The sequence below is a fragment of the Nerophis lumbriciformis genome, linkage group LG25 (assembly GCF_033978685.3).
Source record: "Nerophis lumbriciformis linkage group LG25, RoL_Nlum_v2.1, whole genome shotgun sequence".
Taxonomy (NCBI): Eukaryota; Metazoa; Chordata; class Actinopteri; order Syngnathiformes; family Syngnathidae; genus Nerophis; species Nerophis lumbriciformis.
The window spans coordinates 23,376,918-23,402,520 of NC_084572.2; the positions used below are offsets into that span (position 1 = coordinate 23,376,918).

At 40.3% G+C, this 25,603-nt stretch overlaps 1 protein-coding gene across 2 annotated transcripts in view; it reads left to right on the forward strand.

Moving 5' to 3' along the window:
- Positions 1-25,603, forward strand: part of pkn1a (protein kinase N1a) — an 81,067-nt gene that overhangs the window by 20,385 nt on the left and 35,079 nt on the right. Inside the window, exons 1-2 of one of the 2 annotated variants that reach the window (XM_061983960.2) lie at positions 20,950-21,103; positions 22,107-22,301. In XM_061983960.2, the coding sequence (XP_061839944.1) occupies positions 21,062-21,103; positions 22,107-22,301 (237 nt within the window). In that variant the 5' untranslated portion in view covers positions 20,950-21,061. Of the gene's footprint in view, positions 1-20,949; positions 21,104-22,106; positions 22,302-25,603 lie in introns of those variants that run through there. The other variant, XM_061983961.1, reaches the window with a different exon arrangement.

A 25,603-nucleotide genomic window follows, 5' to 3' on the forward strand; every position in this document is an offset into this window, starting at 1 on the left:
AAAATACTAATAACACAGGGCGGTTGTAGCGTCAATGCTTTTATTGTTTCTTCGGCAGGACCAAAAGCCACACTGCCAATTACTGTCTTGGCATGCTTATTGCAGTCTTGTTTTTGCGGGTATGTGTAAAACAAACCAAAACAACCCCCCCAAAAAAGTTTATTGTCAATTCTTTTTTTTTAATACTTTTTGATTAAATGTACTTTTAACAGTTATTTTTGACAGATGAAACAAAGTTCTGTATTAGGGTCTTCTAATGCCGTCTTGCAGTGTTAAAAAAAACAAAAAAACAGCATGATTTAAGAAAAACATAACACACGTTTGACACAATTTCTTTAGCTCTGTCATAATTGAACCTCTTCCACTCACAATGTTCACCATTCATATCGTGACGCCATGCTGCTCACGCGCCTGTTGTGACAAACATAGCCGAGAGTAAAGAGGAGTGGTGTTGTTTCCTGGTGTGATACCTGGAAGGGGCTGGGGCTGTCATGGAAACTACTGGCAGCAGGATGAGCTCATATTTTTTCTGCCGATTTATAAAGACTTGACTACACACCACACCTGCTTATTTACGACCATCAAAGTTGTTTGCATCCTCCTCCTAATAAAAAGGAGAATGTAGCATTTTCACCTGGCAATCATTGACATCATATTGGCATAGCATATATATACATTTTTCATACACCATTGTTGATTTCTAATTCCCACTACAGTGGACGGTGTGGCTTGGTTGGTAGAGCGGCCGTGCCAGCAACCTGAGGGTACCTGGTTCGATCCCCGGCTTCCGCCATCCTAGTCACATCCGTTGTGTCCTTGAGGAAGACACTTCACCCTTGCTCCTGATGTGGCGTGTGTGAATGGGTGAATGTGGAAATAGTGTCAAAGCGCTTTGAGTACCTTGAAGGTAGAAAATTGCTAAACAAGTATAACCTATTTACCATTCACAGTAGCTTCTATATCACTTTTACTCCTTACTAATGAAAGTGCAGGAAATGTTTTTCCTTATTTTAATATTGTTATGCTGCAAAGATCCTCCCTCAGGGGACAATTAACCAAACATAAGCTGTCAAATTCTATTTGGCTTATAATGGGCCAAACTGCGTTTTGCTTCCCTATTTAATTAAACTGCCACTTCCATTACACTGTCCTTACTCAGTCAGGCTCACATCACTTCATAACACTAAATAGTTTATACAACCGGAATCATCCCATCAAATCATCAACTCTAAAACTGTAATATACGTTGATGTAGATCCAATGTTCTTCTGCGTCAAACAGCCAGTCGTCGTTTATCTTTATCCCTCTTCGCGTTGCTCCTGGAAATTAGACCTTTCAAAATGATCATCTATTGTAGGTCAGGATGCTTTTAGCAGAATTAATGTTTATGGGATTAAACTGATATGATGTAACATGTTAATCTTTATACGAAGGCATCAGTATGTTTTGTTATTGCCATTTTGGGCCTTGCAAATGTGGAAGGAGACACACCTGTTACTTGCTCAACGTACACACCGTGTTAGTTGGTGAGCTGAACATGGTCCTGTACTGACAAGTCCTGTAAAAACAAACAAACACACCTGCTGACACACCTAAGACGAGCTGTCAGAGACAACACACAAAAACACACATGCTGAAAAGAAACCCTGAAGATGTTCTCGCCTAAAACAGGATTATAATAAATCCTTTACAATAGTAATAATACTCAGATTTGATAGACACTGTCAAAGAGTTGTATTTGTATTTTGACACGAACGCTTGAAACTATGCATGTGTTGGCAGTGTACTATAAATGAGAGGTAGGAAGTTGTTTTAACTTAATAAAATACATGCATGACTGGTCCTTCAAGATGAACATGTCTCATTGAAAAAGGTTACCAGGTAATTTATGTTTAATTATTACATAACACAAGCAACACGCTCTGTATGTCCTTTGCATCTACAGTGGAACCTCAATTTATTAACTTAAAAGGTTACCAGGTAATTTATGTTTAATTATTACATAACACAAGCAACACGCTCTGTATGTTCTTTGCATCTACAGTTGAACCTCAATTTATTAACGTAACTGGCTCGTAAACCGAAAAGTTTGTATAGTATAGTTTGTATAGTGTAGTGTATATCCCTATAAGAAACAATGTACACATGAATAATCGGTTCTAACCTCAACAGAGGTCCCTATTGCAGTAAGAAAAGCACAGTTTGAAGACACTATAATGTTAATGCATATTGTACGTGTATCAAACCAACATAACAAGGGGGTAATGGCTCAACTCATCTCTTTTTTAGCCAAACCGAACAACAACAGCAAGCTGTCAATGTGTGCTCCAACTTCTTTTTGGTGTGATCCAAAACGTGAACAACCATGTTGCTACAATAAAAAACAAAAAAAGGAAAATACATTTTACCTAGTCCATCCATCCATCCATCTTCTTCCGCTTATCCGAGGTCGGGTCGCGGGGGCAGCAGCCTAAGCAGGGAAGCCCAGACTTCCCTCTCCCCAGCCACTTCGTCCAGCTCCTCCCGGGGGATCCCGAGGCGTTCCCAGGCCAGCCGGGAGAGATAGTCTTCCCAGCGTGTCCTGGGTCTTCCCCGTGGCCTCCTACCGGTCGGACGTGCCCGAAACACCTTCCTAGGGAGGCGTTCGGGTGGCATCCTGACCAGATGCCCGAACCACCTCATCTGGCTCCTCTCGATGTGGAGGAGCAGCGGCTTTACTTTGAGCTCCTCCCGGATGACAGAGCTTCTCACCCTATCTCTAAGGGAGAGCCCCGCCACTCGGCGGAGGAAACTCATTTCGGCCGCTTGTACCCGCGATCTTGTCCTTTCGGTCATGACCCAAAGCTCTTGACCATAGGTGAGGATGGGAACGTAGATCGACCGGTAAATCGAGAGCTTTGCCTTCCGGCTCAGCTCCTTCTTCACCACAACGGATCGATACAGCGTCCGCATTACTGAAGACGCCGCACCGATCCGCCTGTCGATCTCACGATCAACTCTTCCCCCACTCGTGAACAAGACTCCGAGGTACTTGAACTCCTCCACTTGGGGCAAGATCTCCTCCCCAACCCGGAGATGGCACTCCACCCTTTTCCGGGAGAGAACCATGGACTCGGACTTGGAGGTGCTGATTCCCATCCCAGTCGCTTCACACTCGGCTGCGAACCGATCCAGTGAGAGCTGAAGATCTTGGCCGGAGGAAGCCATCAGGACCACATCATCTGCAAATAGCAGTGACCTAATCCTGCAGCCACCAAACCAGATCCCCTCAACGCCCTGACTGCGCCTAGAAATTCTGTCCATAAAGGTTATGAACAGAATCGGTGACAAAGGGCAGCCTTGGCGGAGTCCAACCCTCACTGGAAACGTGTCCGACTTACTGCCGGCAATGCGGACCAAGCTCTGACACTGATTATACAGGGAGCGAACTGCCACAATAAGACAGTCCGTTACCCCATACTCTCTGAGCACTCCCCACAGGACTTCCCGGGGTACACGGTCGAATGCCTTCTCCAAGTCCACAAAGCACATGTAGACTGGTTGGGCAAACTCCCATGCACCCTCAAGGACCCTGCCGAGAGTATAGAGCTGGTCCACAGTTCCACGACCAGGACGAAAACCACACTGTTCCTCCTGAATCCGAGGTTCGACTATCCGGCGTAGCCTCCTCTCCAGTACACCTGAATAGACCTTACCGGGAAGGCTGAGGAGTGTGATCCCACGATAGTTGGAACACACCCTCCGGTTCCCCTTCTTAAAGAGAGGAACCACCACCCCGGTCTGCCAATCCAGAGGTACCGCCCCCGATGTCCACGCGATGTTGCAGAGTCTTGTCAACCAAGACAGCCCCACAACATCCAGAGCCTTAAGGAACTCCGGGCGGATCTCATCCACCCCCGGGGCCTTGCCACCGAGGAGCTTTTTAACTACCTCGGCAACCTCAGCCCCAGAAATAGGAGAGCCCACCACAGATTCCCCAGGCCCTGCTTCCTTATAGGAAGACGTGCTGGTAGGATTGAGGAGGTCTTCGAAGTATTCCCTCCACCGATCCACAACATCCGCAGTCGAGGTCAGCAGAGCACCATCCCCACCATACACGGTGTTGACACTGCACTGCTTCCCCTTCCTGAGGCGGCGGATGGTGGTCCAGAATTGCTTCGAAGCCGTCCGGAAGTCTTTTTCCATGGCCTCCCCGAACTCCTCCCATGTCCGAGTTTTTGCCTCCGCGACCGCTGAAGCCGCACACCGCTTGGCCTGTCGGTACCTGTCTGCTGCCTCAGGAGTCCCATGAGCCAAAAGAACCCGATAGGACTCCTTCTTCAGCCTGACGGCATCCCTCACCGCCGGCGTCCACCAACGGGTTCTAGGATTACCGCCACGACAGGCACCAACCACCTTGCGGCCACAGCTCCAATCGGCCGCCTCGACAATAGAGGTACGGAACATTGTCCACTCGGACTCAATGTCCAGCACCTCCCTCGTGACATGTTCAAAGTTCTTCCGGAGGTGGGAATTGAAACTCTCTCTGACAGGAGACTCTGCCAGGCGTTCCCAGCAAACCCTCACAATGCGTTTGGGCCTGCCAGGTCTGTCCGGCATCCTCCCCCACCATCGCAGCCAACTCACCACCAGGTGGTGATCGGTAGAAAGCTCCGCCCCTCTCTTCACCCGAGTGTCCAAAACATGAGGCCGCAAATCCGATGACACAACTACAAAGTCGATCATGGAACTGCGGCCTAGGGTGTCCTGGTGCCAAGTGCACATATGGACACCCTTATGCTTGAACATGGTGTTTGTTATCGACAATCTGTGACGAGCACAAAAGTCCAATAACAGAACACCACTCGGGTTCAGATCCGGGCGGCCATTCTTCCCAATCACACCTCTCCAGGTTTCACTGTCGCTGCCAACATGAGCGTTGAAGTCCCCCAGTAGAACGAGGGAATCACCCGGGGGAGCACTCTCCAGTACTCCCTCGAGTGAATCCAAAAAGGGTGGGTACTCTGAGCTGCTGTTTGGCGCGTAAACGCAAACAACAGTCAGGACCCGTCCCCCCACCCGAAGGCGGAGGGAAGCTACCCTCTCGTCCACCGGGTTGAACTCCAACGTGCAGGCTTTGAGCCGAGGGGCAACAAGAATTGCCACCCCAGCCCGTCGCCTCTCACTGCCGGCAACGCCAGAGTGGAAGAGAGTCCAGCCCCTCTCAAGAGAAGTGGTTCCAGAGCCCTTGCTGTGCGTCGAAGTGAGTCCGACTATATCTAGCCGGAACTTCTCCACCTCACGCACTAGCTCAGGCTCCTTCCCCCCCAGCGAAGTGACGTTCCACGTCCCAAGAGCCAGCTTATGTAGCCGAGGATCGGACCGCCAAGTGCCCTGCCCTCGGCTGCCGCCCAGCTCACACTGCACCCGACCTCTATGGCCCCTGCTATGGGTGGTGAGCCCATTGGAGGGGGGACCCACGTTGCCTCTTCGGGCTGTGCCCGGCCGGGCCCCATGGGGACAGGCCCGGCCACCAGGCGCTCGCCATCGTGCCCCACCTCCGGGCCTGGCTCCAGAGGGGGGCCCCGGTGACCCGCGTCCGGGCGAGGGAAATCTGGGTCCTTGGTTTGTGTTCTTCATCGAGGTCTTCGAGCTGCTCTTTGTCTGATCCCTCACCTAGGACCAGTTTGCCTTGGGAGACCCTACCAGGGGGCATAAAAACCCCCGGACAACATAGCTCCTAGGATCATTGGGACACGCAAACTCCTCTACCACGGTAAGGTGGCAGCTCAGAGAGGAGATTTTACCTAGTGTTGGTGAATATTTGTGGCAATTTTTTTTAACACTCTGGGATCACCTTGCGGTCACCGCTAGCGTTAGCACAAACTAGCAGTGTGAGGGGATCCTTCATCAGCTTGTGTCCCGGTAGTGGCGTATTACCTTCTTCTTCATTTTAATATAGGTTCGCTGTGGCATCTTTTTCCAAAAAAGTCCAGTCTAATTACAATTAAAGTCTTGCTGGCTGCTGCAGAGGAAAGCATACATTGCTGATAAACTCCTCAAAATTAAGGTGCTACAACCCGTAGGCTAACTAGCTAAAATGCTAGCTCAAAGCGGTTGCCTAGAAACTGAAGCTATACAGCGAGACTGTGAGAGTGTAGACACATTTGAAGCGTTGACACAAGCACACAAAGTGATCTTCAAGACAGGCTGACACAGCTCTGACCGGTGCAAGGTTCGTAGGTAACAATACTAACGCCAAATCAGCAATACAGTACTCCTCGCAAATAGTCTTTTTAAGTCCACAGCGAATCCCTCCTTCTTTCCAGGCTGGTTTGTTGGCTTTTTTGAACGCATATTGAGTAAAAACATAGACACAACTTGGTAAATGGTGTGAAAAGAAATACGCTGAAGCACTTGAGAAGTGACTGTGACAACCGAGTAATGACTCTGTAAACAGGATTTGACGTACAAGGCCCTGCCTCTTCCAAATTGGCACGCATATTTGTACAGGAAGTTATGTCATCAAAATGGCAGCGCCCTATGGCTTCTTGCGGCATGCTAAATGATGAATGAATGGAGCGTTCAATGCCGAGACATGGTTCACAGACAGAGGCATATTTGGTAAAGGTTCCTACAGTGTCCCCTCTGGCTGACACTGTATTTAATCCCCCGGCTGACAAGCGGCTAGCATCTATGCGTTTCCATACACAGTGTGGAGTCGCTCCCCTAAACTAATAATAATAATCACCTACATTGCGTCAAATAACGGCATTTCTTGATATCTTAAGTGTCATTATCAAGTCCTTTTATCACTAAAGGATGAAGCTAAACATGTTACAGACAGAGAGCAAACCAAAAGTTGACATCATAATAGCTAAGCTATCTTGAAATAACCCCAAGAAATAAGTGCTTAATAGAGTTTAGGAAGTGTAGATGGAAGCATGTTACAACAAAAAGTAAGTAGCTATTATCAGGAAATTAACAAGTAGATTAGCACGAGTGTGGAGAAAGGAAAATATAAAAACAACTGTTGGTGTGTCAACATTGTCACAGTCAGTAGACAACACGTAAGGAGAGAACAGATCCATCCATAAATTGCTGGTGTTGATACCAAAGGTAGTATCAGTATATGATTGATAATAGAGTGATTAAATAGATTTTTTTTTCTCAAAATATTTTTTGTTTTGTTTTTGTTTACACACTCTCGAAATATTTACCTGGACACAGGAGGACTTTGAGGGCAAAAATATTTTAAAGAGTAGTAGATAGTAACGGTAGTTTTTGCTTTTTTTAGTTGTTGTGTACTATTGGCTTTGCCCAAAAAACATGAATAAAAGAGAATACGTTTAAATAGCACTAACCATAAATAAATTGTAAAATTTACAGATAACACATGTGATCGGTATTTGTATCAGATGATCTCACTCATGTAAATCAGTATTGGAATCTGCAGCATAAAACCTAATGGGAACATTTCTAATCTTGATGCATTTCTAGTATCTCCTGTTATAAGACTTGTTCCTCAGTCTTTCTCCTTCCCACTCTCTCCCTAGCCATCACGCGCTCTCCCGCTTTCCTGCACATCGAGCTTTCGTGACTTGCTGTCAGGCCGCAGCATGTCTGCAGGCAAGAGGCCACAACTGAGGTTTTTTTCAGGACAATGCAGGGATTGTGAATGAATTGCAAGATGCACTGGGATTGGGGGAAAAAAGCCCCATATTGTGTAGCGTAAAAGCTGCAAATCTTACACAGTATAGGAAGTTGATTTCATGTGTAGCCTTGAAAGGTCTTTTTATAAGCTCTGTCTGGTCCGCCCCTCCCTCCTGTTTGTCTGTATGGCCGAGCCCGCCAGCGTCCTCTCATGTGGCCTTTTATTCGTCACTGGTCTCTGGCGCTGTGGGCCTGACATCCTCCCTTCCTTCGTCTTCCAACCATGTCTCCTCTCCATTCTCTTTCTGTTTATCCCTCCCTCCACCTGTCTTTTCTCCCAGGCTGGAGTGTCCACGTCCTTCACTACCTCCCGCTCACACGGTTGCTCTTTTGTTTGTCTCATGGGGAGGGGCGGCATCTCTCTTCTTTTCTCCTCCCCGCCTTTTCCTTGCTCAGTGTGCAGGGAAAAGAGATGAGCAGGAGGTAACCCTGTTATGATCAAATCCACGTTTTTATTGCAATATTAGAGGGAGATGGATATGGCTGATGTTTTTCTAAAGGTGTTTTGGTGGCATATGTGTTTATTGTTGCTCTGCATTACGTGAGTATGAGGAGAAGCTGTTATAGTAAGTTTATTAGGAATGTAATGATAAACAGTAATAATAACTGTGGTAAAACTCCTGGCGGTTAGTATTACCGTTTTAAATTAAAATGATCGAAAAAGGGCATGAGCAGACTCTTTTTCCTGAGGAAGCTTAGGTCCTTTAATGTGTGCAGCAAGCTGTTGGAGATCTTTTTTCAGTCTGTTGTGGCCAGTGCCCTGTACTTTGTAGTGGTTTGTTGGGGCAGCAGCACCAGCAAAAGGGACTTAAACCGGATTGACAAACTGATCCGGAAAGCCGGCCAAACTATTGGCACGCAGTTGGAGGCGTTTGTGTCAGTGAGGGACAGGAGGACACTGGACAAACTGTAAGCCAAGATCATCAAAATTATAACAAATAAAGGCATGACATATCTCACTTTGCATGTAATAAGCTAATATCACATGTTACTAAATATTACATTCTTGTGTAGTTTAGTTTGCACATGATTTATTTTGTTAAATTCTACAGAAGATTATTGATTTTTTATATATATTTTTTTTCAAAAAAGGATTATTTTTGTATGCTACGTATGTGCCTTTTGAGACCTCACTTTACGCTTTGTAAAGTCATGTTACCTCTAAACTAAACAAAGTTGATGCTAATCCTCCTTTTTCTCTCTTTTTTTCCAAATAACAATCGCTAAGAGAACCATTAAGGAACCATCCATCCATCCAAATCGTTAAAAAGAATCGAAAGCGGAATCGAAACGGGAAACATCTTATAAATTCCCATAGTTAATTGTTTTTGATGATAAAACCTCGTTTTATATTGCAATTTAAAAATTAGCTGAATATGATGACTGCTGTCCAGTTATTATACCTTGTTTCATTATCACATTTTGAGTATCATTTGCAGGTATGACACCAAGTTGCAATTGCAAGTCCCAGACGTTAGAGGGCAGTGGTGTATCGTTTATGGTGTGTTGGTTACTCCAGACGTTGCACTTGTACTAATTACGCACCAGCTGTTGGATTGTAACATGGATCTTAGTTTTAGTTTTAATGAACACATTTGAAGGTGATAAAATTAAAAAGTTAAAATCACAATTCATTTTAGATATTTAAAAAAAAATACAACTTGGTTAAAAGATTTTAGTGTGTGTGATACTTTTTGAGAACATTCAACAATGCCAACAGTAATGACAGTGATCATTTTGCTCATAATAACCGTCATATTACATTTTCATATTGTTACATTTCTGAAGTCAATATTGTCCTCCATTTTTATTAGTTCCTGCAGTAGTATTGGCCAACCAAGTTTGTCCATGTACAGTATGTACTGTAGTGTAGCTGCATTGCTGCTCCTTAACTTTCCAGGACTCCCTCCCTCTCTTGTATGCTGCCATCTTACCTGTCGTCACAACTCAGGCGTCTCAGGAATGCCTGCAGATGTTTTCTGTCTATGACTCAGCCACGCAAACACACACATTTGTTAGTCGCACTGCGCATCTCATGTGTTTGGACTAAAGGCGGGAGTCTCTTTTTGACCTTTAACCCCATTTCTGCTGCTTCCTTGCGTTTCATGACGAGAGCAGCACAAAGCGAAGCTGACATATCAGCGCTACACGGCTGCCGACCCGTTTCCAGTTCTTTAAGTTGATATATTATCTTAGCAGATAGCTCAGACCTGTCAGAACAATCTCCATGACACTTGGCCTTCCTTCTCACAAGACATTAAAACACGCACACTGCATATAAACTTCTTACACAGTATCAAAAAGTTTATTCTGATTTGCAAATACATTTAAAAAAAAAAATTCACCATCTGTTAACTAGGGCTGCAACTAACGATTAATTTGATAATCGATTAATCTGTCGATTATTACTTAGATTAATAATCGGATAAAAGAGACAAACTACATTTCTATCCTTTCCAGTATTTTATTGAAAAAAAAACAGCATACTGGCACCATACTTATTTTGATTATTGTTTCCCAGCTGTTTGTACATGTTGCAGTTTATAAATAAAGGTTTATTAAAAAAAAATGTTTTAAATTAAAATACATTTAAGAAAATAAATAAATAAAATTGCCTCTGTGCATGCGCATAGCATAGATCCAAAGAATCGATGACTAAACTAATCGCCAACTATTTTTATAATCGATTTTAATTGATTTAATCGATTAGTTGTTGCAGCCCTACTGTTAACCATCCTTCACCATGAAACCTTATATTAATAACTACATCTTACCCAATTATTTATTTGAATGTTTATTTTGGCTTCCAGGCAGGTGATTTAATGCTGGTAAGACTTAATAGTTTCACTTCCTGATACAAATGTTTTTTTGTACAGTTATGTAAAAGTGTGCAAGGTAACATGGCTCATGCAACATACAGAATTTTAAAACGTTTAAAAATAATACACATTAGGCCAACGCGTGTTTACATACCAAGTTGGACTTGGTTATGCAGAATTCCTAAAATGGGGAACAAAAGCAGAGGTCATGGCGCAAATGTTTTCACAAGAGGGTGATTGGCAGCTGTCGTGTGACCACAGAACGAGAGTGACTTGGCAGCAATTATGCCTTTTTCCACCAACAGTTTAGGAACTTTAAGTTCCTGTAAACATGCGTGGTTTGTGTTTCTACCGCATTTCACAGTTCAGGGTAGTTTATAGAAATCAGGCTGACGACGTATGGAGGAGTATTTCCATATTGGTAACATGTAAACAAACGGACAATAATAAGTCATGTATATTTTACTAAAGTTTGAGTAAATGAAAAACAAAGCAGTAACATACAAAATGATATGTTTTAAAAACAAAGTTTACAATTTTTTTCATAAAAAGTCAGGCTTTTGTCTAGTGTCTAACATTCAGAAAGTCGTCCCCTCAGTGAATAATGAATTCATGAAGGTCAGGCGAGTTCTTTTGATCCATTTCAGCTGGAAATGGCAATATATAAGTCATAAATGTCATTGTTTATCGTACGGTGATGACACAAAAACATCAGGTTTAGCGTTAACCTTTTAGCATTAGGTTCACTCGGGTTGAGGCTATTAACTAAACAAATGTCGTGTCGCTGACTACTTTTACAGCATGTAACAAAGTAAATAGTGAATATTTGATTTGATTTACTTTGTTCCACTTGTTTACTGCCTCCTCTATTTTACATTCATCCTCAAACAACGAAGTCTTGGGATCAGCTGCAGTCGCTTCGAAGTCTGGCGGAATACTTTATATTCCTTTTAATAAAGTCTGTCCACTTCTCGTAGCCTTGCGTACCAAAATTAAGTTTGTAAAATTTCATAAACAACATTTAACTGCATAGGTTACTCGTTTCATACACTACAGCTGAGTAAAAACACTGCAAGGTTGTTCCACTAATCAGCGTTCTTCAGCACCCAGATGCCACACACAAGTTCCTGCAGGTTGAAAGTTCCTTTTGTTTTGTTTTGTTGCAGTTGTCAAGTATGTTCTTATAGAAATACAGTACACAAGAAAAAAGAAAAAAAAAACAAGTTGTCCTCTCATATTGTAATAGCGGATTGCATTTTGAATACAAGGTGTCCGACAGCACAGTTCGCCGCCCCTTTAAGTTCCTGTGGTACTTTGCAAATTCCCACCTCCACCAGGAACTAAATTAGTTCCTGTGGAACTTTATTTACCCGGGTAGTTTTTGGTGAAATCGCAAGGGGGTATTTAATTATCCGGGTAAATTGGAAAGTTCCTGCCAAAGTTCTTGAAGTGGAAAAAGCGCTTTGGATTTTTTGCTAAAGTATCACAATGAACTTCAAGCAGCCATATTGGGAGTCTTTGTTCACCGAGAGTCATTATTTGTGATAGAGCTACACGCAATATTCCCGGCCTATTCAGTGGAAAATAACATTGCACCGATTTGATACGATGAAGAAATACTGTGAGTCATTAGATAAGAAGTCCCTTCGTCGTAACAAAGGGAAAACAGCCGCAATTGGATCCAAGGATCCTGAGCAGATGGACTAGTCTGAGTAGAGTATTGATTGATTGAGACTTTTATGAGTAGATTGCACAGTACAGTACATATTCCGTACAATTGACCACTAAATGGTTACACCCGAATAAGTTTTTCAACTTGTTTAAGTCGGGGTCCACGTTACTCAATTCATGGTAAAGAAATCACAACATATTCCCTGATGTTTCATACATGGTGAATTACTTAATTTTTCAACCCAGCCCATTTTACACCCTGAAGGACTTTCAAAATGATAAGTGTCCGGCAACCTATGGCCGGTTTGTTTGTGGATGTGTTTGTGACGGTTGTGTTTATCTATGGACATTGTGTTGTCAAGGCTAGAGTCATGCACGCGCAGAAATGATCTGACCCAAGTTTGACACAATGCATAATCACGGATAACCAATCTAAGGTAATCTCAGCAAACTGTGACTATGAGGCAGAATTGGGAGAATGTTGTTCTTATGTCGCTTCAGTTTTGTTCTATGTGGAGGCTATTCGAATGAGAGAAGTGAGTACGGTATCCATTTTCAATACAACTACTATCAAAGTTCTTTGACCAAGCACATCAAAGTAAATGCATATTGGGGCTGTCATTTAGGTTTTTACTTACAAAATGTTCTTAATTATCTGAAATGAAATGATCCAAAGAAACACAAAGTTCACTGTACTTTTCAGCGGCTTCTCTCTGTCCAGAAATGTGCTTAATAATTCGATAAAAGCTAGTTTTATCTCCATACCCATGATCGTGGCAGTTGACAATGGCACACATCGTGAGTATCACTTGATGAATGATCAGCAACAATGATTGTGTTTACAAATGAAGTCTACCAATATGGCCACCGGCAATACATTGTGGGAAATCGGGAAAAATCCAACGCCCTCTATACTGTCGATAGATGTCTGGTCAGCACACACAGCGTGTCTGGAACAGATCATCAATAATAAGTAGCTTGATAAGTAGCAGGATATTCTATACACAAGGCAAGGCACTATTATGTCTGATCTGGCTGTAACCAATGCCAAAAAACTTAATGAATATTATAGCCATAATAAAACTGCTTTCACAATTTCACTGACACAAGTCCACAAAGCAGTGACATTCCCCCCAAAATGGATTAACTCGCCGGAATATAAAGACAATATAACATACATCCATAAACGTGGATGCATATGCAAAAGTGCAATATATTTATCTGTACAGTAATCTATTTATTTATATCTGCACTTTTTTGCTCTTTTATCCTCCACTACCATGAGCTAATGCAACAAAATGTTGTTCTTATCTGTACTGTAAAGTTCAAATTTAAATGACAATAAAAGGAATTCTAAAGTCTCTAATGTCTAATTATTATCATGCAGGCTGGTTTGCTTATCTTAACACATGATGTGATAATGCCAATGATTTCTGTTGGCGTTTGGTACTGTATGGACCGGTACATATAATTGTCTTGGTCATCTGGCCACAGCATGCGATGTAAGCATAATGGCGTTGATCACATGATGCTAGCTTAGCGCCTCTATTGTGTTGTCTGCAGATCAGCACAGTATCCCATAGAAGTGAGTACAACTCTCACATTTCAGCAACCATTTTGACTACAGTACACATGTAACTTCTCAAAAAGGATAGTACTATAGAAATGAAACTTGAATATACTTTATAATAGTCAGTTTACAGCTATTATTGCTGTACAGATTTACTCTCCTCCAACTTTATATGTAATAACAAAGCCAAAAAACAACAATGAACTGAACTGTCCTTCTTACAAAGCCGCCCTGCTTACTGACATCCAGACACACTGTTGCTAGCCCTTTGATGCACACATTGTTTGTAATCACAAAACTCCTTAACTTTAACAGCGATGTCACTACAATGATTATGAATTTAAAAAATTACCTTAACTTGTCGATTGGTCTTCACGGAGAAAAGGTTCGTACACCAAAGCATCATTTTATTTGGTCTGTCGAAAATTGAAAAGTTCGTACAATGAGGCGTTCCGAAATTGAGATTCCACTGCACTTGGCTATCCCACCTTTACAACCTTTGTCTTAGGTCCGTTTGGAATGTAATGTTGGAAAACTATGCCAGCAAGTTTTCCAAGTGAGGTGATCATGCTATGGTTCTTCAGAATGTCACAGTAAAAGCGCCTGCAGCACTCATACATCCCCTATACTGGGGATCGGCAACCCCCGGCTCTCGAGCGCCGCCCTAGAAGCTCCCTGGAGCTTTTTCAAAAAATTTATGAAAATGGAAAAAGATGGAGGAAAAATATATTTTTTGTTTTAGTATGGTTTCTGTAGTAGGAAAAACACGACACAAACCTTCCTAATTGTTAGAAAGCCCACTGTTTAATATATTTGTGTTTATGCTTCACTGATGAGTATTTGGCGAGCGCCGTTTTGTCCTACTAATTTTGACGGTCCTTGAACGCACCGTAGTTGTGTGGATTGTGACGCAAGTTTGTTTACATCATAGGTTCCCATTAGCTCGATCGCGAGCTAACGGTCGATCAGGGAGGGTGTGTAACTCGATCGCGAGGCATTAAAAAAAAAAAAAAAAAAAAAAGAACAAAAAATTACTGATCATCAATTTTCACTATGACATCACTTTCGTCACTTGGTTCTTGTGAGATGACGCTGGCTGCTGCAAGCTTAGTATAAAGAAAAGAAACAGGAACTCGAGAAGCACTTTTTATTTCAACAGACTCTCTCTCCATACCGGCTGTCAAAAGTGTAAAGACCGACCGCACAATTCCTGTTTTCACTATAAAAGTGCTGCTTCATCCTGCCTGCGCTAACAAAATAAAAGTCTCATAAAACTAGCGCATACAAGCTAGCGAGCTACAGAGTTTTCGGCAATGTATTTTTTGTAAAGAGTATAAAAACGAGTATGGAAGCTAGACAGATAAAAAGCTAAAAAGCCACATTCATGTGGTGTTGGAAAAAAAAGTAGAACTTTTTTTTTACTTTTTTTCCTCTCAGCAATGTAAATTCTAAGTTGTGGACGACTGTGATTCCTTTCTGATTCCAATCAGTGCAAGTCATCAGAATAAAGTAATGCACCAGTTTATATTATTCTTTTTATGAAAGAATGAAATCTATATGTGTTAGACATGTTTGTATTTTTATTAAACACCTTTAACATGTGGACAAAAACATCTATTATATACTGTGTGTGTGTATATATATATGCATATTATATATATGTGTGTGTGTGTGTGTGTGTGTGTGTGTGTGTGTGTGTGTGTGTGTGGCTGTTGCAAACAAAACAAATACTGTGCAAGCAGATATTTTCAAACATGAGCAACATCAAATCCAAATACCGCACCGCCTCACAGATAAGAGCTTGCAGTGTAATGTAGCTAATATAGACACTTAAATCATGTGTTGCCTTCATTATTTTCTTATACTTGTATAAGGCTTTTGATTTTTTGCGGCTCCTGACAGATATGTTTTTTGTATTTTTTATCCAATATGCCTTTTAACATTTTGGGTTGCCGAGCCCTGCCCTAAACCATGACACTACCACCAGGGCCGTAACTAGAATTTGACAAATACCAAGGTCAAAAATTGGTTGTCCAAGAGGAACTTTGAAAGGCTGGAATCATGGGTATACCAGCACCATATCAATTATAATACCTTGAGCAACACAATACATTTCCAGAATAACAAAAGCTTTCATTAAGCTATAACTATCTATCACTCATCTAACATCTTTGATCATCAGCAGGAGTTTGTAACAGTCCACTTTTTTATTAATATCCTGAAGTTTAGCATATTAAACAATTTTAACATCATTAAAATAAATGTAAAAAAACATACCAAATTTTCAACCACGACCAGGGTTCGAGTTTTAGACCTTCTTGTTTGCCCTGCAAGTACTAATGACATCCGCCACAGAGCCCCCAGAAGTGATGGAGGGAATTTTGCTTTCATATTTAAATCAGTGACAGAGCATGACGTGGCCAGGAATACATCACTGATCGTGAAGCCTTACGCAGAGCGCGTGTTCTGCATTTAGGGCGCTGCCGCACCTGACTGACAGGACTACAGTATTATACCGACAGTGTTTCACATCAATTTAATTCAGGTGAAAGCATCATTAGTTACATCAGTATGATTTTATGTTAACATTTCGTATCGGATAATGTTTAAAGTAAAAGTGCACTGCAAAAACTGAAATCTAAGTAAGATTAAAAACTCAAATAAGGGTTATATTTGCTTATTTTCTGTCTGATAAGATAATTATTCTCACTAAGCAGATTTTATGTGTGAGTCTTTTACTTGTTTTAAGGGTTTTGGTCCTAAATTATCTCAGTAAGATATTACAGCTTGTTGCTGAGATTTTATGACCTATATTGAGTAAAACATGCTTGAAACTAGAATATCAACTGTTGCAAAGCTGTGTCATCAACACTCACAAGTATAAAACTACTTTTTTAAAGTAATAAATTCTTCCTTCAAGCATGAAAAAAAAAATCATGATGCCGAGCGCATATCATTATGTCAAGATAATGGCACTAGTATTTACTTAATTTAAGAATATTTTTCAACATATTAAGCAAAAAGGTTTCTTTTTTTCTACCAAGAAAAGTGCACTTGTTATTAGTGAGAACATACTTATTTTAAGATATTTTTGGGTTCATTGAGGTTAGCTAATTTTACTTGTTTTGGAAAGTCTTGACAAGCCAAATTGCCTTGTTCTATTGGCAGATCATTTTGCTTGGTTCAAATAAAATACCCCTCATTTTTGATTTTTTTGTTGATGTTTTTGAACACTTACTTTTTGCAGTGTGGATTTCTTTGCTTTACGTTGTTTGAGTTGTAGCGGGCTGTGCATTATCTAAGATCGTATATTGATAGAGGATGATCTACGCATGGTGATATACAGCACACATGATGTTGCAAAAGTACATTTGCAGTCAGTTATATCATCTTCTTTTTGCCACTTTGAAAAAAATACTAAGGACATGACCTCGGTGTCCTCAATGGTAGTTACGTCCATGGCTACCACCACCATGCTTGACTTTTGCTAGCTATTTACACAATAATGGATTTACAGCATGTTGGGTTCTTTATAGTGGATGGTTAATCTAACTTGCTATACAGGCTGTGCACTGACTACTCCAAAGTTCTACTGTAAATTACATTTCGTTAGTATTGAAGAAATACTGTCAGAAAAATGGTTGCTGATATCTGGAGGGTGTACTTACTTTTGGGAGGTCTAGGGTTTTCTTTTTAAATTCTTTAAAAAACAGTCTTGAATAAAGAAGCTTTATTCTGTTGACAGCAACATCAAAGTAAAGCAACCCAGTTTAACTTTTTCTTTGATCCCTAGTGATGGCAGAACAGTACTACTACTTCTCAGATTTGTGCTCATTTTGGGTCAAATTCAATCCTCACTACAAGCCTTAGAGAAGCAACAATCTTTAGAGAACAAAGTGTGTATGAGTTTAATGTTTGCTGGTGAATAATATCATGTAAGTACAATATTAACTGTATCTACCTAATGTCCCCAGTAGGGGGCTTGGGAACAAGACAAAAAACAACTAAAGTAATTTCACGAGAAACACCTGACTGCTGCACTTGTCGTCTATCCTGTTCACAATGGATTGTTGTTGTGTGTTTTTTTTTCATTTCTGGGCACCACTGCTATCGCTTTCTTTTCTGTGCTTATTTGTCTCGTCTGTGTGCTTCAACCTCGTGACCCTCTCGGCGTGGCCTCATCCATCTCTCCTCCCTCTCTTCCTGTCCCCGCCATGCTCTCTCTTTGTTTGTCAGATGGTCCCTCACTGGTAATGTCTCTCCATGTCTGTGTAACGCTTTCCTTTTATTCAGGAGTATACCTTTGATGACTACTCATGGCTGCAGGTGGAGATATATTTTCAAATAGAATTCCAAATGCAGAGTAATGTCACTGTAAATGGGTGAAGTTATTTGGCTTTTGCTCCTTGACATATTCTTAGGTTTGTGTTCACCATTGCCTTTCATTTCTTACCTTGTGCAATGTCTGTAGTGAGTGGTTAACACACACAAGGAACACAGCCAAAAAGTGACTATAGTACCCTAATATCCACACCAATGTTACTCTACTTTTCAGATCGTATATTCTCTCTAGCCCAAGGCTTCCGCTCCACTGCTCATACTGTCAAGTAGAATCACTTTGCCGCTGCGTTCCAGAGTGTTTTTAGTTCTCGGGCTACGTCATTCCTGCCATGTTTCACCTCATGTTTTTCACCTTGTGAAAAACATGAGAGTGAAGTGGCGTTCTTTCTTTTATATTTCGTCTTTGGTTTTAAAAGTAATTTTCAGCATGTACATTATGTGATAGAATTAATCAAGTTAGGTGGATTAATAATTTAGACCTGTGTGAAGCCGACTCCCCTTCGCAAATCTTGAATTAAAGTTAAGTTAAGTTCAAGTTAAAGTACCAATGATTGTCTCACACACACTAGGTGTGGTGAAATGTGTCCTCTGCATTTGACCCATTCCCTTGTTCACCCCCTGGGAGGTGAGGGAAGCAATGAGCAGCAGCGGTGAGCATGTTCAATATTCAAGTGCAACTTTGTTTGTCACTACTTTATTTAGCTATTTTATTTATTGTTATGATTGTGTATATTTAACATATTTAATTCATTAATTTTTAATTTATTTATTCACTATATAAGTGCAAAATGTTGTATATTTAACATATTTAATTAATTCATTATTAATTTATTTATTCACTATATAAGTGCAAAATGTTGCATATTGTACTGTTATAATTTGTTTGTTTTATTTAACTTGGAGATATAAACGTTTTCATTTCAATTACAATGTTAAAATACACAAGAAATACAAGTTTAGGGCATTGGAAAGGATATACATGCATTATTGTTATGTATTTTCATTTATTCAATGGTTAATTTGGTCTCATAAAAATAATGGCAATAATATTGTTTATCGGCAATAATTTGTAGGTCAATATATCGTCAAGCAAAATTTGTTATCGGCCCCAGGCCTACATGTATGCCATGCGACCGCAGTCTAAATGCTTCAGTCGCACTCATCCAAAACGTCATCAAAAAGGGATAAGCGTCATAATTCTTTGCCAAAATAGACAGTCACAAAACAAATAGTTGACAAAATAAGCAGAAAACAGGTGAAATTAATATGTTATAATAGTAACTCACGTCAATGTTCCACCACGACTGTCTCCGACTGCTCGCCCACACGCTTTTTGGAGCAGATGAGGTCAAATGTCCTACAAACTGCCAGAGCCAAAATACTTGCCCTCTTCCTTCTCAATCGTATACGTGCGATAATTCAGAAAATGTTGACTTTGATTGCACAAAATCCTTGAAATTGCCACAAATGTGCATTGTTTTTTTTAAATGTGGACGACGACATAAAAAGATCGGATTTGACAAAAATATTCGAATTGGACATCTGACCCTGCATTGTGAACATAGCCATAGACAGGTACGGATAATTTGAAGTCTCCACTTAACCCATTGCTTCTCAAATATTTTCTCTTACACCCCTCCTCGGAAGAAGAAAATATTTCGTGCCTCCCTGGATCTTCACCGTGACTATAAATAGTATAATTTGTCTGTAAAATTGTTATAACTGTACCTCTGCATAACATTGTAAGCTTATTAACATTAAAAGAAACAGCACACTGTTTTTATCTCGTCTCTCATTGTGGTTACAGTGAAGCCAAGTGCTACATTCGCTTCATCGTATTCTGGTACGGCCAAAAAAACACATGTTCCCCGAAGTCACACTCCCCTCCACTGGCATCGCACCATTATTTGAGAAGGACTGAGTTAACCTAATATGCAGAGTACTTGGAGAAAACGTACACATGCTGTTTGGATAATGACTTTAAGATTTAGGACGGACATGGATACACATTTGTATTAAATGTTTGGGGTTAAAAACTTTCTAAAAATTATTATTATTAAATAATGTGTTTTGTGATGTATTATAGGTTAAGTCTACAAAAAGGTGATCATCTAACTTAGGCAAAAATATTTATATCCACACAGTGTTAAGTACAGCAGTATCTAGCAACTATGTTGCCTGACACCCCAAGTCCTCAATATAATTATATATTATTTTATATTCAGGTGTACCAATGATCAACATTCTTAGCGCTTGTATGTGTGGAAGTCGCTTGCGTATTGATCATTATTACAAAAACATTCAGTACAAATTCTGAAGACGGTCTTGTGGAAAGCCTTGACCCAGACTGGGACCTGACCTTTTCCAAAGCAAAAAAACTAAGAACATCATACACCGTTTGCTTTTAGACAGAAGGCCAAAGCACATAAAATATCTGTGTGGTTAGAGATATCGCCCTGTTCATGCTCGATATTATATTTTCTATAGGCGTCTCAGAGAAGTGAAAGAGGCTTTGATCTAATACTTGGAAAACACATCCTTCCTTGGGTCCACCCTCAAGATTTTATCAAAAATGGGTCTGGAATAGACATGAAGCCAGGACTGATCCCAAGCTCAGATCTCCAAAATTATTGACAAAACCTTTGACAGGGAGGAAATGCTCCTGATATATGAAGTGTCTACTGCTCTCTTCTCTATGCTGCTGTTCTCCGCTGACCGCCGTAGAATAATTTGCGCAGAGGAAACAGGAAAGGCCTGAGCAGCTTGGTGTTGGGACGGATATCCTCTCCAGGAGGCGTGACCCCTCTCCTCTCACTTTACTCTCCCTCTCTTTATCTCTTTTTATCGGGTTTTCCCCCAACGACAATCAACATTTGGTCCTCATTCAAGCTCGGGAGGCTCACCGAAGAAGAGAGTAGCGTTTGTTGGGGACTTTTGGGATTTCTGGATTGTCAAATCTACGTGAACTATGTGTTGGCATGGCGACGAGGAGGATGATGACAGCTCAGAGGTGACGTTTTGTTGGATTGGTTTGTTTGCTTTGTATGTTCTTGTACAGTATTAGCAAGTCAGCGTTAGGACTCTTTGTGATTAACGCTCTATGTGTCCTGGTAAAGTGTCTGGCTCACATATTTTTTTTCGGGGCAAGGTGTAATACTTTACAAAGATATTTTCGCATTGTAGAAGGAAGAAGTGGTTGAAGCTCTAACAGGAGGGGGAGGCGTTTTTTTCCATTAAGTTATGTTAACATATCGTATGGAAATTGAGTATTCAAGCGTTATGTTGAAAGTTTCTTGAAATTCAAAATTATATTGATGCTGCACTGGGCTAATAGGAATAACCTTTCATTTCATTATTATGTCAACCACAGATCACCTTTTTTAGATACTGTATCTATAGTTGGCGGACCAGCCAGGCCATAGCATGTTTTGACAGATTATTAAAATAGGATTTTTTTTCTTGTTAACTTTTTTTGTCTTTTTAGTAACTCACTGGCAAGCTGTACTGTCATCACACAATTTACAGAGCTTGTGCAGCTGTTGGTGTCCGAACCAAACTCAGGTGTCGCATGCCGAACTGTACTTCTTGGCAGAAACATTGCTTTAGTTAAGGTTTCAGCATTTTCAAATGGTGGTACTGACTTGTGTTTATTTTTTCCCCAGAAGGAAAATAAATGCCAGGAAACAAAAATGATGTCTATTTTGAATTGTTTTAAATATGATCTGATCAAGACCGCTGTCATTCTGTTTTACTAACTACATTCCTTTACTTTTGTTTTCTCACTCTGACTTTTTCCTCACAAATCCCCTATCATTATCTATCCCTCTCTCTTTCCTCCCATTACTGCCTTTTCCTGACCCGCTATCTTTTCCTCTCCTGACTGACTCACCATCAACACCTCCCATTTATAAAAGTGGGGGGACTGCTGTTGTTGTGTCTGCTTTTTGCAAATCAACGTTAAAAGACATTTTATGTTGGCACGCTTATTACATCTCCACTTTTCCTCCCTCCAGAGTGACCCGGGCGAGTTGTCTGTGTTGGAGCAACTCGGTCTGGATCAGAACTCAGACTTCTCCGACTCCAGCGTGCAGCAGCTTCTGGATGAGCAGCGTGAACGAATTCGCCGGGAGATCCGGAAGGAGTTGAAGATTAAGGAGGGAGCCGAGAACCTACGCAGGGCGACCACGGACAAGAGGAACGCTCAGCAGGTTAGCTTGTTTGTCAGTCACCTACACAAATATTCGTACGTGTTTTTTTGGAACAGTAAGACAGTTAAGGTTTGTTGTCGAAGATCAGAAATGTTGACAGGGAACTTTCCATAAAGATAATTGCAAAATGGTGTAGTTATATAATGAAGAGCAAGAACTCAGTTGTCTTAAAAACATCTAATTTGTAGAACCATGCTATAATTACTTAAGGATTGCTAAGGAAACCAGTCATTACCTCCTGGAATATTTATGGTGAATCAGACAGATAAACACCATGACTGGAATGATAAGTCATCCTTTTTGGTCCAGATAAAGAGGGGACGATTCCTGACCTGTGAGCTTAGGCATTTCCTTTGACACATTTGTTTCCTAGAGTTGTGCAGTAACAACTAATGGCCACCATAACAGGCATTAAAACATAGTATTTGGACTAAAGTATTGGGGATATGTCTTATTTATGCAACTAATGTATCACCATTAAAATATCTTGGTTCTTTGCTATTAAAAAGAATGTGTATTGGAAATGGCTTCACAAAATGATACGATATGATATTCTTTATATATTAAATATCTTTGGATATTATTCAAAACGACTGTTCTAAAAATGTCTCACTGCTCATAGGGTTGCACTTGAAATGGTCACGACATGTAAATACTTGGGGATTGTTATTGATGAGAACTTGTCCTTTAAATCACACATGAAAAAACGTGTGGCTAAACTTAAAATTAAATGGGTTTTTTTCTTTAAAAACAAGTTTTGTTTTTCCTTACAAGTTATGAAAAGCTTGATCCTGACCACTTTCATACCTTTATTAGATTATGGAGACTTGCTTTTTTATGAATGCACCTATACACTTTTCGGAAAAAGATGGATACTGTATATCACTGTGCCTTACTTTTTATTACTGGTTCTGGCAATCTTGTCCACCACTGTGCTTTGTATGCAACGGAAAACTGTCCATCCTTGTCAGTCCGAAGATTTTCTTGATGGATGTATTTTTTTTTAATACAAATCGCTTCTTTGTCTGGTTCCCACATATTTATGTTCTTATATGTGTAGAGATTCCAGTCGCTACAGTTTAAAGGGGAACTGCGCTTTTTTTTTTTTTTTTTTTTGCCTATCGTTCACAATCATTATTAGAGACATGATGATGGATGTTATTTTTTTTTGCATTCTAAATATTAAATGAATGCGATCAAAAGTTAGCTTACAATGGAGCCTTTTGGAGCCGCGCAATTCCGCCTATTAAGCCTTTAAAAACATACAAACACCTCCATTGAGATCATACTGTATATACAGTACGTGATGTAAATAACGTAGTAACAGGCACATATATAATAACATTTAATTAATTGAATTTAATTTAATTAATTTCGGAACGCATAACGTTTGCTTTTTTTCTTCTTTATCACTGATTATCAATCCCTGCAGACTTTATGAGTGCCTACAAACATAATAAAACATCACATATTGTGCAACGTCTGCTGTCATTAGGATGCCGTTTGCTGGGATGTTCACATATTCCCATTTAGGTGAAGAATGTCTCATAATCCTCACGAACAAATGGGGAGGGGAAGGGTGGGGGCAGACAAGTGTCTTTTCGTGTTGTCTTCGCACAGTTTTGGGTCCTAAATAGCTGTCAAAATGTACCATCTTGTCGGAATACCTACTACGACATCTCATGTTTATTGTTTATTGTTTATTGAATGGATCCCCATTAGCTGACGCCAAGGTGACTGCTAGTCTTCCTGGGGTCCATATTGGAGCATACAAAATAAAAATACAAAGAATACATGCATTACCAAACATTATACAAAGGAAAAATACAACATAAGATAAAAAAAGCTAGTTAAACCCAGTATTAAAAATTCACGTCATGTGGGCAGCTGCAGTAGGTGTATCTTCAAAGCTGTCTTGAATGACAATTGACTTTGTGAGAGATTAATGTGAGATGGTAACCGATTCCAGAATGATATACATGTACGGTATACATGACTGTATGTTTGAGGAGATTGGTCCTGGGAGCAGGAAGTGCCAAATAGCCATTGCTGGCATTCCTAGTGTCATGAATATGTGTGTTAGTTGATTTTAAAAACTGTTTGTAAAAGTAATCTGGTGATTGATCTAACATGATAGTTCTAAAGAACATAAGGAGACTACAATGCATCTTTTGTTCAACAGACAACCAGGACAGGCGTGTCCAGGTGAGATGCATGATTTATGATCTACCGTAAAATTACAGGTAGCAAGGAAGCGAGAAAACAGCAGATCACTTGATGATGTAAACATAGACACACATGGAAGTGATCATGGCGCCGCTATAAATAGTTTGTCTGCATTAGCACTTATGATAACAGTATCACTAATACTTGGTTAATATTCAAATCACGAAATGTAAATTGAGTATTGTTGGCAGTTTTTGAATGGTTATTCATTGGATTTTATGGGCGAAATAGAGGAGCTCCCATTGCCTCCGCTGTAAGTGGACTTTTTTTTACTTTTATGTACAAGTTAGAATGCATTAAAAAAGTAAATCCGTCGTCATGTCTTTCAAAAGGATTGTGAACGATAGGCAAAATAAAAATAAAAAAGTGCAGTTCGCCTTTAAGGTCAGGGGGACATCCTTGGAGTGTTGATTCCTAGAGCCAACACAAACCTTGTAAAAAAACAAAACAAAAAAAAACCTTCAGATATGATGCTCCCTGGTCATGGAATTAATTAATTTAACTTATTTGGAGAAAGTATGAAGGAAGGTAAGATTGTTTTATAAATATACCCGCCATACCTTGATTTGATATCAAATGTTCAAGACTTGTGCAGATCTCAAATAAATAAAACATGGTACCACATAGGTAAGAAAGGGTGGTTTTGCACAATAGGTCACCTTCAAAACAAGTTGTATACCGGTATGTACACTAGATGACAGTAACCATTAATTGGTCTAATCCAAAAACAATTTAACTTAAATGATCAATTTAAATGTATTGCAATTGTACAGGGAGTGGATCAAGTTTCCTAGCACTTGCATACGCCGTCCTTATATTTAAATAGGCCAATAACAATACTTTTGATTAAATATTTATACATTATTTAATCAATATTATATCAGTAGAATATTGTTACAGTACATCAATATTTTATTCTCACCGTTACTTGCAGCAGTGCACAAAGCAAGGTTAATATTCATGATGGATAAGTTAAAGGGGTGATATTATATATTTTTTGTACATTTAAGAACAGTTTCTTGTGGTGTACATAACATGTAATGTTGGTTCTTTAGTCAAAACTGTGCATTAATTTA